The sequence below is a fragment of the Zootoca vivipara genome, chromosome 4, assembly GCF_963506605.1.
Source record: "Zootoca vivipara chromosome 4, rZooViv1.1, whole genome shotgun sequence".
Taxonomy (NCBI): Eukaryota; Metazoa; Chordata; class Lepidosauria; order Squamata; family Lacertidae; genus Zootoca; species Zootoca vivipara.
Window position 1 is genome coordinate 86,594,525 of NC_083279.1, and position 17,283 is coordinate 86,611,807.

At 47.3% G+C, this 17,283-nt stretch overlaps 1 protein-coding gene across 1 annotated transcript in view; it reads left to right on the forward strand.

The window, feature by feature from the left end:
- The window catches only part of MAML2 (mastermind like transcriptional coactivator 2), a 143,883-nt gene that overhangs the window by 101,410 nt on the left and 25,190 nt on the right, over positions 1-17,283 (forward strand). Inside the window, exon 2 of the mRNA XM_035116594.2 lies at positions 4,195-5,649. Coding sequence (XP_034972485.2) covers positions 4,195-5,649 — 1,455 coding nt within the window. The remainder of the gene's footprint in view (positions 1-4,194; positions 5,650-17,283) is intronic.

The window sequence follows — 17,283 nt, forward strand, 5'->3', positions numbered from 1 at the left end:
AATTATCCTGTCAACATTTATAATGCCTTTGATATTTCTCCCTCTCGTCCGAATGGGATCAGCTAAGCAGTCGCGTTTCGCCCGCGCTCAGCTTGCCTTCCTCCTCTCCCTGGCTTCCCCCATCCCCTGGTTATATAAATTGACATTAATTTCTGTAGATCTTAGCAGTGAGAGATTGTTAATTTATTCATGGTTGGAGGAGATCTGGGAAGGGAGGGGAAGGAGAGTTCTCCAGGACGAAAGAGGCGGGGGAAAGAAACATCTCGTACGGCACGGAGCACCGATCGCCCGTGCCCATTTGTTTTGCACAGAGTAATGAATGCTCCGTTCCTGATTAACGATTTTGACCTATTTAAAGCTGCACTGTGTTGTCGTCGTCCGTGCCGCTGCCCCCCCCCCCATCTTACGTTGCTTCTCGGACAATGTGAGCCACACATTACATTCTATGGGTTCATCAGCTGCAGTATTTGTCCAACCGATATCATTATCGCGTGCCAGCAACTGGAACAGAAGCCACAATGAGAGATTTCTTAGGCAGAGGTTACGGAAATGAATCTTTTGTGTCTGCCATTCAAATTTGGGGGTGTACGCCGTGTTAATTTAATCTAATACAACAAAAGGAACGCCACTGTGGTTCCAACGCAGGCCCTTAATTGATCAAATCAAACCAACGTCCTTATTCCTTTCTCAACAACAGGTTTTGTTTTGGACGCAAGTGTTTAAATCATATATATTAATTAACATGCTGGCAAGCTGGTTCAGTGTGCTGGCGCTACAGTGGGTTCAATACACCCGTCCCCTACACATGGGAGTGGGAACCTTCAGCCCTCCCGATTTCGTTGGACCACAACTCCCATCACCCTTGATTATTGGCTCCACTGGCTAGGCCTGATGGGAATTAGAGTCCGACAACATCTCAAAGGCCACCCCTGCCCTACACAAACACTTATTGCAGGAGCTCCCAGACATTGATTCCCATGCTAAGGAATAACCAGGTGCCCTCTTTAATTTTACTTTAAAACAAAATTACCTTTCTACTCGAGACAAAGGGAATATCTAGTTTGGAGGGTTGGTGGACCTGCAGCCTTCCAGATGTTGTTGGGACCCCCCCCCCAAGTGCCACCTTCCCCAGCTATGGGTGGCACAGGGCACCATGGCGCCGGCCCGCCAGGAGGGCGCCACGAGCTGCGCCCGCCACTGGCCGGCCGGTCCACCGCACAGCTACGCCCACGGCAACCGCGCTGTGCCTGCCCGCCCACCCCCCTGCAGCAGCGCCTGTGGCAGCCGCGCTGTGCCCACCCGCCCACCACGCTGGGAAACGGGGCGGGAGGGCGCCGGAAGGATCCGGCGCACCATGGCGCCAGGGGCGCTTAAGACGGCCCTGATTCTCATTAATGATAATAATCCCCATGAGACTGTTTCAGCTAAGTCACAGGTGCGTCCCATTTACCTGAAGCCATGTATGATATTAGGTTTGGACAGGTAAAGGCAGAGCCTGAACAAAAGCGGCTTTCCACGCACCACCAATCAGCTAGTCAGTGGTTTCTGCAAGACCCTTTTTGCCCAGTGCTTACCACCCTCTGTCCATCAGCCAAGGCCGGCACAGCCATTAGACAAGGGTGGCATAAGCCCCCCAAGTTGGCACCCCTGCAGACGTCCGACCTGCCCTAACGCCTCCACCACTGGCAGAGAAGGGACACTAACATCAGTGCCGGTTTCAGGCGAGGTGTGTGATGCTTAAAATCTGTAAGCTCTCACCCTGAATCTTGCCTGAAACTGGCACAGATGCTGGCAGTGGAAGTGGCAGGGTGGGTGGCACTTCCCATTTTGCTTCCGGCAGCGCAAGAGGGGACGCCACCCCTGCTATCAGCTGATTGCCAGTTTGGGAAGCACGTAGATAAAGCTTCCCAAACGCGAACAATCAGCTGTCGGTCAGTGCTTGTGTATGAGTGCTTGCACTCACATTCTAGGAGAAAATGGAGTATAGAAGAGTCGCGAAATTATAGTTACAGGTAGGTAGTCGCGTTGATCTGACGTAGTCGAAACAAAATAAAAAAATTCCTTCCAGTAGCACCTTAGAGACCAACTAAGTTTGTCATTGGTACGAGCTTTCGTGTGCATGCACACTTATGTCAGAAATTATGTCAGAGTAGAGCCTAGATCAGTGTTTCTCAACCAGTGTGCCTCCAGATGTTTTGGGACTACAACTCCCATCATTCCTGACCACTGGTCTTGCTAGCTAGGGATGATGGGAGTTGTAGTCCCAAAACATCTGGAGGCACACTGGTTGAGAAACACTGGCCTAGATCAAGGATTAGAGTAGAGCCTAGATCTCCCCTAGAGAGCCACTGCCAGCCAATATAGGTGAAGTCAGGGCTGGTTGGACCATTGAACTAACTTAGTGCAAGGCTGCTTCATATGATAAGTTGATAAAAGGCATTTGAGTGGTGCAGATGAAAAATAGAAGATCACAAGGATGGATGGAGCCAGTTCCAAGTACGAAGTGGTGTGTGCACGTGGGGGAGGGATGATATTAATCTTCATTATCACTATACTCCCTCCCGGTGCCAAACCATCAAATTGCTTTGCATACCCTAGATAACTTAAAGAACAGCTTGGATCTAGGAGATACAGTAGTGAAAAGAGAAGTGGCATGATTGCAGTCTTGGGAATTGTGGTCGATTTAGGCATTTATTTTCACTTAACTCCAAGAGCTCCTGGGATTTTGAAGAGCTGCTGGTTTATTTATTTTTGAAGTAAATTAATGAAATAAAGACTGAGAGGAGCAAAATGTGCTGCCAGGATATGGCTTTTGTTGCCTGGAGACTTCCTTGCTTCACAAGAAGAATGTGGGACTTGGAGAGTGATTTCGGTTTAGCAGAAGGGAGTGCAAAGATAACTGAGAAATGAAGCAAATGTAGTTTACCGGGTTTACGGGAAAGAAAGCATGCAATGGAAGGAATCAACAAAGCCTGTGAATTACCTCATTCTCCTTAATGTTCAAATTTTACCAAGTTAGGTAACCAAGAGTCTCTGATCACTGATATCACCACACTGTTACCTTTGGTTGAATTTAGTGCACCTGAAATCCATTACAGCAGGCATAGGCAACCTTCGGCCCTCCAGATGTTTTGGACTACAATTCCCATCATCCCTGACCACTGGTCCTGTTAGCTAGGGATCATGGGAGTTGTAGGCCAAAACATCTGGAAGGCCGAAGGTTGCCTATGCCTGCATTACAGGAAGTCTGGGCAACCTGGGACCCTCTAGATATTGTTGGACTCCAACTCCCATCAGCCCGTCAGCATAATCCATGGTCAGGGATGATACAAGTTGTAGTCCAGCAAATCTGTAGGGCCCCCAGTTCCCCTTCCCTGAATTATAGATAGATTTTGTTCAGAGTTGGACCTACGGACTGAAGGTGACTTAAAAATTTAGCTCAGCTGTGGTCTTATCCATTTAATCCTGAAGAAGTCTTATAATTCACATCACACTGGAAAGTTGACAAAAATGAGAGTCGCTTTCACAACGTTATAAGCAGGAGAAATAAATATAGGTTTGGCAATGCTGAAGTGGTACAATCTAGTCACTGTCAGGCACTCCTGGAACCAGCAGGACCAGGAAACCTGCAGGCTTCCTATCGTTGCTAGATTCCCAACTCCCATAGTCCCAGCCAGAATGTTCAGGGATGGTGGGAGTTGTAGTCCGGTAGTGTTGTGGAATGCTCATGAACATCTTAACTGATCGGGAGTTGAACTGTTGAACACAAAAGGGACAGAAGGGGTTGCGAGTTGTTGGTGGGAAGAAGCATGAAAGTCGTGATCAGCTGGTAGGATGAATATGTGGCTTAGGAGATGCATTTGCATGGGCTTGTGGGTGCATAACAGACCAGGTATTTAGAAACCTGGCTGCATGGGCCTCCACTGGATTTCCCGACATTTGAGGAAAAACAGTGCATTATAAGATCCTTACAGGTGCCTTGATAGTTTGCGAGCAGTCAGTAAGACCGCAGACAAGATAATATTTCACTGTTTTAACACAAGATACTGCTGTAATGTCCAAAGTGGGCAGACATTCATGAATTAAACTTCGCCACTGATGTTGTAAGCACCATGTTAGAAGCCAACATGTTGGTTTCATTAATTATAGTGATGTTTTTGAATGCCTAGTAAAGAGTCTCCTTGTTCCTTCCAGCTCCAAGGTTCCTTGAAGAGAAAACTGGTTGTGAATCTGTCGCCGGCCATTAACAAGAGGTCCAATGGCATTGCCGACTGCACCTTCCTTGATATTAAGAGGATCCGAGTGGGCGATAATAACCTTTCTGTGGGGCAAGGTGGACACTGTGGCAACAATTGCCCAAACCAGCCGGTGTTGGGAACCTTGACGGCTGAACAAGGCGCTCAGAGGAAAGTCGGCAGCCCAACCGGCAACACCCACTCGAACGCAAACGGGATGTTCAACATGACTCTAAAGGAGGTCAAGAAAGAGCCTGGTGAAACCAGCTCTTGCAGCAAGCACTTGGATGGGCAGGGCTCCCAGGGCAATCCTTTCCCCATCCGATACGGAGAAGACGCAGGGGAACAGTTGATGGACCCGGAACTTCAGGAGCTGTTCAATGAGCTGACAAATATTTCGGTGCCGCCCATGAGCGACCTCGAGCTGGAAAACATGATCAACGCCACCATCAATAAAGACGAGCCCTTTAGCATGGACCTCGGGCAGCAGCAGGTCCAGAGAGCTCCCTCAGCCAGGTCTTCCTCCTTGCAGATGGACAAGATGGTGATCAAGCAAGAGTACTCGCCAGGCTTGAACCAAGCTTCTGTGGGGTCTCCCCAGATGAGGCCTCCTTCCACGGGCTCAGCTTACACTATGTCCGGGGCTGTTATGTCCGCCTCATCGCCGATTCCTTCAGCACCTCAGACTCCTCCATCTCAAGGGTCTTCAGTTCCCAACCGGCCCTTGGCCAGCTGGCAGGAGGTCTCCCATGCCCAGCAGTTGAAGCAGATCGCGGCCAACCGGCAGCAACATGCCCTTATTCAGCAGTGCCAGCAAAGCCAGCCGCCGTCCCCCTGGCCCGTCGAGCCTTCTCCCGGGTCCTTTGTCCAGGAGAAGATCTCCAGCCCACCTTTCCACCAGCAGCAGTTCAGCCCTCAAAGCTCTGGGATGCCTGGCGTCCCCGGGAATGGGAACCAGCCGAAAGCGATGAATAACTACCTTTACCGGCCAAGCTCCATGCCCCAGGGGAATCCCATGAACATGATGATGCAGCGAAAGCCTCAGGACCTCAACAGGGGTTATATAAGCAGCGGCCAGATGTCTCTGGAAGAGCCTCAGAACAACATCAAGCCTTTGTTTCATTTCAACTCGGAGCAAGCCAGCCAGCAGATGCCTTCCGTTTTGGGTTCCCAAAACAAGCCTTCCATTCTGCACTATGCACAGCAGCAGCAGCAGCAGCAGCAGCAGCCTAACTCTGCCGCGGTGCAACAGCAGAACCAGCAGCAGCAGCAGCAGACACGGCCACCCCAGCCCCTCCAAAGCCAGCCTCTGCAGAGGCCACCAAACATACCCTTAGCTTTGCAGCAGAAGATCCTGCTGCAGAAAATGCTGCAAGGCCAGCTTCAGTATCCTGCCCCGCCTCAGCACCAGCTGGTAAGCTTGTTTCTTTCAACAGGATAGTTCAATGATTTGTGGAAATCAGTAGGGTTGGGAGGGGAAGGGCTTTCTACACTCCTAGAAACAGGGAGGAGATGCAGGGGCCTTTTAGCAGGCCACCTGGTTCAGGATAGGGGGCCCTATGGAGGTTGTCGACCTGCAGTTCCCATAAGGCCCAGCAAACGTGGCCAATGAACAGGGGCGATGGGAGTTGGAGTTTGGCAACATCTGGAGGGCCAGAGGGTCCCCACACCGGATGTAGCCCAAGCCCTCCACTTCTACTTGACGCAGGAAATCTCAAGTTAAGAGTGTCCCCCAAGAGAGGGCCTTTAAGCCATCTGCTTGAAGATCTTCACAAGGGAGAGCACACTACCCTTCAAGGTACAGTGGTACCTCAGGTTACAAACATCTCGGGTTACAGGTTAAGAACGGTTTCAGGTTAAGAACGGACCTCCGGAACAAATTAAGTTCATAACCAGAGGTACCCCTGTAATCGGTTCCACTGTTGGACCGCTCTAACCAGCAAGGCATTTGTCCTACCATTCAACAGAAAGCACCCACGTTGGGTTGCCATCTTAATTGTATTGCTCCCAGTGTGTGTGTGTGTGTGCGCGCGCCAGGGGCAAGGCCGGTGTAATCCAGATGGTGGCGCCAGCGAGTACAGGTGTTTTGCTCAGGCGGGGCCATTCCCTAAGGCTTCATCGCCACTCAAATGAGTCACACATCAGCTGCGGAGATGGTAGCAGCCGCACCAGTGGTGCCCTGCTGGGACCAAAGGACCCTAGAATTTGCCTGAGGATCCTGCGTCCTGGCGCCAGGCCTGCACTGAGATATTGCTGGGAGCTTGAATGCATCTGTAGGAGACAAAATTAGGAGAAATTGCTGGTGGCTCCCAGTACATTTCCGAGCACAATTCAAAGTGTTGGTGCTGACCTTTAAAACCCTAAACGGCCTCGGCCCAGTATACCTGAAGGAGCGTCTCCACCCCCATCATTCAGCCCAGACACAGGTCCAGCTCCGAGGGCCTTCTGTCAGTTCCCTCCCTGCGAGAAGTGAGGTTACAGGGAACCTGGCAGAGGGCCTTCTTGGTAGTGGCACCTGCCCTGTGGAACGCCCTCCCATCAGATGTCAAGGAAATAAACAACTATCTGACTTTTATAAGACATCTGAAGGCAGCCCTGTTTAGGGAAGTTTTTGATGTTTGATGTTTTATTATGTTTTTAATACTCTGTTGGGAGCTGCCCAGAGTGGCTGAGGAAACCCATCTAGATGGGCGGGGTATAATTATTATTATTATTATTATTATTATTATTATTATTATTATTACTTTTAAAAGAAACCAGCCTCAAACCTATGTGGAGAAATGAACAAAGGGTTGAAAAAAATGAGATACTGAGGGAAACCAAGGTGGACAGATTCGCCACTCAGTGGTTGAGCAGCTGTTTTGCATGCAAAAGATCCCAGATTCAATCTCTGACATCTGTAGGTCTGGGAATGGTACGTGTTTGACACTGCCAGTCAGTGTTGACAGCCTGAAGTTAGACACACCAGCAGTATGACTCAGTATAAGGCACTTCCTTAGGTTCCTAAATATGGTGAGGCCGGTAGCAAAATGATAGCCGCACAAACATAAGAACATATGAGTCCAGATGGAACTGACCAAGGGCCTATGTAGTCCAGTAGGTACTTTATTTCCCACAGTGGCCGATCAGACGCCTGTGGGTTTGTGTCAGGTTTTCTTTTTTCTTGAGCTCAGAATTTTCAGACATGTAAACAGAGAGGTGGCACAAGGCAAGGACTGTCTCCTGGCTGCTGATGCCTCAATGGCTTTTAACTGTGCGTTCAGAAATGTTCCCCTGTACTATGAGGGTGACGTTGCATTTGGTGGGATGTGTGAAATGTCTGCACAAACTCAAGTCTACCATCTTCCTGTCAATCTCAGCTTTCCGACAGCGTTGTAATGTATTTATATTTATTTCAGTCAATAACCAGTAGAGAAGGTAGGAAGAAAACATAGCACATAAAACACTCAGGAGTTCCCACTCAGTCGTAATAACAAACTATTGTCTGGCATTATATGAATAAGCCTCAGGTTTATATGCTGCTGCTCCCTCCCTCCCTTGTTCTCATGTGTTCATGGTTTGTATCAAACCACAGTTTCCTGTTTAATTTTACTAAAAAACTAGGATACCAAACCACAGTCTAATCTTGGTTCGCTTCCTGGTTTGTTAACTGTCTTTTGTACAAACCACAGTTTCCTATATTCAGAAAAAAAGCAGGAAATTGCAGTTTGCCACAAACCACGAAAAGATGTTTTAAATCTCCACCCCCTCGATTGCAAAGGAGGATGGCAGGATATGGGCCAGCATGCAGGTTTGATGCTCGTCTTTGCTTGTGCACATAGCAGCAAATACATAACCATGGTTTGCCATTACGTCTGAGCCGAGTCAGTATCCGTTCAGCAGAAGGAGGTTGTCTGTGACAAACTTGTTCGCTAACAGGCATCTGAAACGTTGTGGCAGAAGATTATTTCTCAGCCACCAGTGCTTACTAAGCAGAGTGCTTTCTTAATAAGCATTGCTACAGAGGCTGAATTGAGGCCACCATTATTTAAAAAGCAAGAAACCCTAAGCACACAGGTCTTGAAAAACAGTTGTAGCTCTCCTGTCAAAGAAGCAATTGGAACTCTTCCTAAATGTTTACATTGTTTTCATCCACAGCTGATAACCCTCTGTAATTTTCTGGCTCTAAAGTCTCGAAAAAGCACTTTGAGACATGTCTTTATCAAGCTAAGGCTTGCTAAGTGAAAGCACAAGGCTTATTTCTCTGCCTGTCACTAGCGCTTTGTGTCAGGCCACGGGTGGGGGAGGAAGGGATTTTCTAACTTCATGGCTTCTGCCTTTAGGGACTGAGCATACGATTGAAAGAGAACTGCTTGGTTTCTCGAGAAATGGGGAAGTGAACACAGTAGTTTGTGCCACCGTGCAGGATTCCCACCCCCACCCCCTGCTTCTTCTGTGTTGCTTTGCAGGAGAGACTTTCCACAAGTTTGTTCTTCCTTTCTCAAATTTCTATATTCTCTGTGATCTTCCACATTTCCCTTGAATATCAATTTAGGTGAGATTTGGTAGCGTTGTACGTGCATGAGTGTGCAGCTGTGTGCACACAAGCACACATTCATACATGCACATGAAATTTCAGTCATCTTATCCCTGCTCCCCTTTCAAAAGTGACTGAAGTCAGGGTGGGAAGGGGAGAGAGATTAAGACCACATATAAAAAAATATGTGTGGTGTAGTGGTTAAGAGCGGTAGACTCGTAATCTGGGGAACCGGGTTCGCGTCTCCACTCCTCCACATGCAGCTGCTGGGTAACCTTGGGCTAGTCACACTTCTTTGAAGTCTCTCAGCCCCACTCACCTCACAGAGTGTTTGTAGTGGGGGAGGAAGGGAAAGGAGAATGTTAGCCGCTTTGAGACTCCTTCTGGTAGTGATAAAGCAGGATATCAAATCCAAAACTCTTCTATCTTACAATAACATATAAATCACGTACATGTTCAAGCACCTTTGGAAACTTGCTTGTGGGGTCCTTCTTGACCTCTGAGACAAACAAACACACCCCGACCCTATGCTATTGACTGAGCTTCTCTGATGTCGCAGTGAGCTATGGGAGAGTAAGCCACAACACATTGGCCTTATCAAATGTTTATTATGGGAAGGAAGCAGCGCAGCGGTCATCCTTTAAAAATATGCATTGCAAAAAGTGCAATTGCATGCATAGAATTCCTTGCAGAGAGGGAGACTTACACATGTGCAGAACAATTGATTCTTTAGTGCAGGTATTGCACTGCTGTCGATTTTTTTCCAGAGTGCATGTTTTTCCTGCAGAACATCCTGGGCTCTATGAGCTCTATATCCCCAAGGGAATAACCAATTGTGGTAGTCTAGTGTCCCATCTTTTAGGAACCTCTCGCCCTCCAGATGTTTGTGGATTACAACTCCACAAACAGAGATGCTGCCTGTTAGGTGTTGTTCAACAACATCTGGATCCCCCACCCCAATTTCAGGAAAGGATATGCTCAGTCTAACTTAAAACAGCCATAGTTAAAACGTCGTATGATTCTGTTTTGTGAAATGGTAGTTTTCTCTACGCTGCGTGACGAATTAACCATATTGGCAAGTTCAAAAACAAAACAGATCACAGCTTTGGAGACGAACCCTATTATTAGCGTCACCTGTGAACACACCCATTAGTCATTCTCGTGTTCTCATGATCCCCAGATGGTTCCCTCCCCTCCCCAAAGGAGATCAAAACAAGTTAGAAGCTATTAGTGACCCATTAACCAATGGATTTGCACATTAATAGTTCATTAAAGTCATACGTGAAAGGAAGGCGGGGGAATTAGGGAGGCCGGAATGTTTGCTCTGAGGACCCATAGATTCCACGGAGGGCAGCAGTCCTCAGCGCTTGCAGTGCTTTGATCAAAAGACACTGGAGCTGATAAGTCACTTCATTCGTCTCCAGTGCGCTGTACGTCGTCCATTGGGGCGGGGGCCTCTCTTTAAAGGAAAACGAAACAAACCATGGCCAGGTCTGTACCCATCTCCCAGTTAGTGAACCCACCGGCAATACAGCACACTGAGCCTGAACAGCAATAACATGGCCCTTCTGTTCTCGGGAAAAGTGAAATTAAGCATACGGGGTTGAACACAGGTTTCTTCGCACATGGATTCTCCGGGGTGATGCTCAGAGGAACGCACGGGAAGGTGATTTATGCTAAGTCGGACTCATCGGTCCATCTAGTTCAGTGTTTCTCTACACTGGCTGGCAGCAGCTCTCCAAGGTTTCAGAAAGAGACCTCTCTCACCCCTACCTAGAGGTGCCAGGGAACTTGGAACCAGCGGCAGCTGGGACCCATTGGGCACGGCAGGGTAGTCAATAGAGGGTAGAGTCAGAGCCAGTGACAGGCAGATCTGACTGATTGTAAGTAACAAGAGAGGCACCCGGGGGCTGCTTGGCTGAGCACAGCCTGAGCCTGGTGGGGCAGTTCCCCATCTGCCCCAAATGGACCAGCCTCTGTTGCTTGGAACCTTCTGCATACAAAGCAAATGTTCTGCCCCTGAGCTACGGGCCTCCCCCATGCATGTGGGTCACAATCCTGGCCTCTTTAGGGTAACCAGTGCCCTTCCAATTGAGCAGAATTTTGGCCTTGCTGCTGAAATCTGAAAGACCAAAGTCCGCCCTTGGCTTAAAGGGCCATTGGCCTGATCCCGCAAGCTCTTCTTAGGTTCTGAGAACTGAATTTAAGATGGGTGGGGGGAGTGGAACGAGGAACCGAGAGAAGCCAGAATTGATATATTCACCAGTTCTCTAGTTCACAAGGTCGTCTCTCTCTACTACAGCAGAGCTGCCCCTGGAATCAAAATGCTAGTTTTGCAAAAAGGGCTTCAGAAGGCTTGTCCGTGTTGCAGCCTCAAGACCTGCAGGCCCACTTTAAGGCCTCTGTCTTCTGCCACATCAGAGTAAATGGGTCATGTTGTTCATGGAAATTATGCTGTGTGCATTGAAGCGGGTGTTTGTGTGTCTGTGTGAGTGAGTGGGCCACGGAGAGGGGAGGGCGAGCTCAGAATCATTTACTGCATCAAGAACAGGAGCACTAAAGAAACCATATATATCCATCAATCACTTTCTTTGTTGAGACTTCCTGAGAGATTGATGAATAGGCCCTCTGTGTGGAAATAGCAAGTCCGTAAAAGGCCCGTAAATTATAAATTTGTTCATCTCAAATACCGCATGAGCAAAAGGGACTACGAACTATTGACGCTGGAGGACAGCGAGAGCTGATGATGAAGCCACAGAAGTCTGGAGTCAATGTCACCTAAGGGTGTTCAAGAGGAGCATTTATTTTATATATAGATATTATACTGTCCTTAAAGGGACCTTGACAGCTTTTTGCAATTTTTTTAAAAACAGCAGCAGCAGCAACAACAACATGAAATAATATTATAACAACAACAACAACAACAACAACAACAACAACAACAACAACAACAACAACAACATGAAATAATATTCCGGATAAGTCACACAGCACTCAAGTAACCTTCCCAAATCAAAATCATAATATTTATTTTAATGACATTTATATACCATGTTGTTGTTGTTTAGTCGTTTAGTCGTGTCCGACTCTTCGTGACCCCATGGACCATAGCACGCCAGGCACTCCTGTCTTGCACTGCCTCCCGCAGTTTGGTCAAACTCATGTTCGTAGCTTCGAGAACACTGTCCAACCATCTTGTCCTCTGTCGTCCCCTTCTCCTTGTGCCCTCCATCTTTCCCAGCATCAAGGTCTTTTCCAAGGATTCTTCTCTTCTCATGAGGTGGCCAAAGTATTGGAGCCTCAGCTTCACGATCTGTCCTTCCAGGGAGCACTCAGGGCTGATTTCCTTAAGAATGGATAGGTTTGATCTTCTAGCAGTCCATGGGACTCTCAAGAGTCTCCTCCAGCACCATAATTCAAAAGCATCAATTCTTCGGCGATCAGCCTTCTTTATGGTCCAGCTCTCACTTCCATATATCACTACTGGGAAAACCATAGCTTTAACTATACGGACCTTTGTCGGCAAGGTGATGTCTCTGCTTTTTAAGATGCTGTCTAGGTTTGTCATTGCTTTTCTCCCAAGAAGCAGGCGTCTTTTAATTTCGTGACTGCTGTCACCATCTGCAGTGATCAAGGAGCCCAAGAAAGTAAAATCTCTCACTGCCTCCATTTCTTCCCCTTCTATTTGCCAGGAGGTGATGGGACCAGTGGCCATGATCTTGGTTTTTTTGATGTTGAGCTTCAGACCATATTTTGCGCTCTCCTCTTTCACCCTCATTAAAAGGTTCTTTAATTCCTCCTCACTTTCTGCCATCAAGGTTGTGTCATCTGCATATCTGAGGTTGTTGATATTTCTTCCGGCAATCTTAATTCCGGCTTGGGATTCATCTAGTCCAGCCTTTCGCATGATGAATTCTGCATATAAGTTAAATAAGCAGGGAGACAATATACAACCTTGTCGTACTCCTTTCCCAATTTTGAACCAATCAGTTGTTCCATATCCAGTTCTAACTGTAGCTTCTTGTCCCACATAGAGATTTCTCAGGAGACAGATGAGGTGATCAGGCACTCCCATTTCTTTAAGAACTTGCCATAGTTTGCTGTGGTCGACACAGTCAAAGGCTTTTGCATAGTCAATGAAGCAGAAGTAGACGTTTATATACCATACCCTCCAATATTTCTCTGGTGAAAATAGGGACGTCCTATTCCATAATAATGAGAATAATTTTATTGTTTATACTCCACCCATCTGACTGGGTTACCCCAGCCACTTTGGACGGCTTCCAACACATTAAAAACATAATTTAACATTTAAAAACTTTCCTGTACAGGGCTGACTTCAGGTGTCTTTTAAAGGTTGTATAGTTACGGGGTCGCATAACTCCACACCCTCCAACATTTCTCCAGTGAAAATAGGGACACCCTAAGGAAAATTGGGACATTCTGGGATCAATTCAGAAACTGGCCCAGCTTCTGTAAATCCGGGACTGCCCATGGAAAATAGGGACACTAGGAGGGTCTTGAGTGTAGTAAAATAAGTAACCATTAAAACAATGTGAAACTAAATGCTAGGGAAGCTTTAAATGTTTAATAAATTATTGTATTTTAATATTTCTGTTGGAAGCCGCCCAGAGTGGCTGGGGAAACCCAGGCAGATGGGCGGGGAATAAATATTATTATTATTATTATTAAGGGAGCCAAGTGTACCTTCCCTTGGAAGCACAGTTTGTAAGTATGGGGCCAGCGCAGAAAAGACCCTGTTTGTTGTTTGCTGTGCCCTGACCAGTGAGCAGGACTACTGTGGCCAGTCTTTGAGCTCAGGCAAGCTGAAGCAGGTGATCCTTCAAACAGCATGGTCCCAAACTTTTACCTCTTTAAAGATAATCACCACCACCATAAATTGGTGCCACAAGCAACCTAGAAGCTGTATTATGTGCGAGGTGAAGTTTGTTTGCTTGTTCAGATTCTCACCTGCCCTTCACCCCAAAATCCCAGGGTGGCTTACAACAATGAAATACACAATCATAAAAACAAATAAAGCAGATATACCCATAAAACATGTGTAAAAGACAATTGAAAACGATTCTGCATATTTAAAACAATGCAAACTTTATTTAAAAACAAACACACGTACGCAAGCAATTAAACGTAGTTTCAATACAGATAAATTGGGGATAAAGATCTCCACTTATTTATTTTATTTTATTTATTTTATAAATGTATTGAAAAGGTTTGAAAGAAGAAGGTCTTCTGTAGCCTCCAAGCTACCTTCAAAGGCAGCCCCGGAAACAACGCATTTCAGTAGTCTAGCCTGGCTGTATGCAGGTCATGAGTGCCTATGGCAAGGTCCGCTTTCTCCAGATGAGGACACAGCTGGCGATTCAGCTGAAGCAGATAGGAACCATCCCTTGAGAGAACTCCACTGTGCTGTAAATGACGTTCCACGTGAATTCCTTAAAATAAAAAAAACACAGAAGCAAAACCTGTAGCTCTCAGTGTGCAGTTGGACTCCAGCTCCCATCATCCCTTTCACATGGTCTGGGCATCATGCAACCTGCAGTCACTCTCAGCGTGGCCCACTTCCCCCAGCTACCTAGCTCATCACCCTGTAAATAAAGTAGATTAGCCAAATGCTGAGTTGCTGAGGTCTGTCGCTGTGATGTTCGGGCAGGAGAAAGCTTTAGAAGCTCCCGAACGATCGACCAGGAAGGAGACAACATGCCAGCCGGGCATATGACTTTGCCAAGGCCCTACTCGTGTGTAGGACGACTCCTAACACACCCATCCTCTGCATCAGCCTTTCTCAGCCTTGGGCCCCCAGACATTGGACTACGACTCCCATCCCCCTTAGCTAGCAGGTCCCGTGGCCAGGGATGATGTGATTCGTAGTCGCAGCAACACCTGGGGACCCAAAGACTGCTCCGTATGGTGGGGGAAACGCCGAGGACAGAAATTTTAGCTGCCCTGGGATCATAGAGGAGTGCAGACTTCAACATGTTCTCCCAAGATCTCTGTTCAAGTGTTGAGGGACTTATTCCCCAGGTCGAGTTCACTCCCCGTTGATGTAGTTAGGGAGGTGGGTTTATAGTGGGGGGCGGGGAGAGAGAGAGAGAATGGGGGAGACAGACAAGGAAGGAAAGGTTGTGTGTCAGAGAGAGAGAGAGAGAGCAGGAAAAGTCGTGATCTCTGGGTGTGAATCAGAGGGTGTGGGGGAAGTTGTATGTCTGTATGGATGAGGGAGGGGTGCTACCTCTGGCGCTGCCCACTTCCAGGGCAGCCTGCCCCCCCCCCCGACTCACTGCTTTGTGTAGCCTTTGTGCTCATTCCTGCCTTAAATGTTTATTAGGCTTAAATAAAGGGACGCTGCAAAACTGCAAGGAAGGGAATGCCCATCTGAGCAGTTTTACGAGGGCCGAGAAGCAGAAAAGGGGGCCGAGCCCCTCAGAGAGTACGAAGATCAGCCCAAGCTGACTGTGAAAATTGAAAATGTTTTTTTCTGAACCGACTAGTATGGGTCCCCCTTCTCCCCCCCTCCCTTTATTCGGAGGGTTGTCTCACAAATGATCGAGTTTCTGATTTGTTTTACGGTTGTTCCGGAGGGTAGGGCCAACAAGTTCAAATGATAACAAAGGGCACTTGGATGATAACAAAGAAAGAGCTTGGATGGGTTCAAATGATAACAAAAAGCTTGGATGGGCTACCTGTCAGGGGTGTTGTAATTGTGGGTTTTCCTGCATCATCAGGGGCCTGGCACTAGGTCACCTCCGGGGTTCATGCGCCGCCCATCCCACCACACCCGGGCGAGTGCAAAATGTGAAAAGACCGTGAAAGCCCAGGTTTTTTTCCAATGCAGTACAACGTAGCTGCTGGCAGCTTTAATGCTTTCTTGTCATTGATTTACTTTCCAGCAAAATGGGGGTGGGGGCGTGGACCGCCACGGACATTCCTTTGCTCTGCACAGGATGGCTTGCCTCCTCTTGCTGAGGAGGGACGTTTGTGAGGAAATGAGCAAGAACGTATGAGAATGTGGCCATCTAACGTCGAAATGCTGCTGCGGAGGGTGTAAAAACTGCACTTCCTTCCATGGGAATGAGAGCCCCTGCCAAAGTGGGATGCCTGAGTCGTCCCCAGGGACTGGATCCCAACCCTGATTGGTCGAGACGACTGTGAGAAGTCCGAGCAGGCGGCTAGGAAAGATCTGTGTCAGTATGTGAAACAGGAGGGCAGCCCCTTCTAACGATGCATCTCGCTGAGATTAAGTACGGAGAGGGGGAAGAAGAGTGTTTATACACCCAAGGCCCGGATCCAGGAGCTAGCATCTGAAAACAAAAAACAAAAAACCAGACACATTTCCCTGTTAACCTCATTAAACCACAATGGTCCTGTGTGGTAGGATGTATGATGTGGGATTTCTGCTTTGAAAACACCCAAAAGCAGCCAAGAAGAGGACGTGCCGTTCAAAAGAACGAACTCCTGTTTGTTCAGCATTCATCCTGGTTTGCTCTTATAAGGCTTACCACTGGTTCGATTGTGGCTGCGTTTAAAGCGCTGCAACACAACTTTAAAGGCTCATGGCTTCCCCCAAAGAATTCTGGGAACTGTTATTTGTTAAAGGGTCCTGGGTGTTGTTAGTAGACACACACACACACACCCCATTCTCCTCCACAGCGCTACAATTCCCAGAATCCCCCAGGAAAAGAGGGATTGACTGTGAAAGCTACTTTGGGTAATGTACTTCTGCAAGCCTCAGAATCCACACGCACACATACCCCAAACATGCTGATCCCCCCCCACACACACACACACAGTCACCCTATTTTTGCTCCAGCGCTGTTGGCACACATCCCCAGAGTTTGGTATTAGAGGGAGTTGTTTTGAAATGGAGGGGGGTCACTGACGTTCAGAAAGGATTGCCAAAGGCCTCATAGTGAGCTCATTGCTGAGGTGATACTTGACCCAGGGATTTTCTGATTCATCATCCGGTCTTCGAGCTACGGTACTACGCTGCACTTCATTGTGAGCTGTTGTTTCAGCAACCAGCTTACAGGATCGAGCTATTAGTTCCTTGGCTGAACTACATTTCTAACATGTTTTGGTATTTTTCTCACCTCCATGACAGCTCTAGGAGGTCTGAGTATCATTTTAAGGATGGGAAATTGCCCAAGACAGCCTAGCAAGTCCAAGGATAGAGTTCTAAATCCATTTTTTTATTTTAAAAAATCATAATTGGTAATATCCATTACTTAATGGCTTGGTCACTGATTTAAAATAGTAATTAATCGTTCCTCAGCACCCCCAAATTTCCACCACTTAAGCTCCCCTTCTCACGCTACAATTCTATGTTTTTTATTTAACGCTCATGAAAATTCTTCTCAATTTCTAGCAAACACCTTGTTGCGTGCAATTTTGACTAACGTATGCATTTCTGCAAGCAGTTTGTCTCAGTATAATGTATCTTTGTATGTTTTTTTTCACTAATAATGTCATACATTTACACACTTTTACCTAATATATGCATTTTAAAAAAAGAAG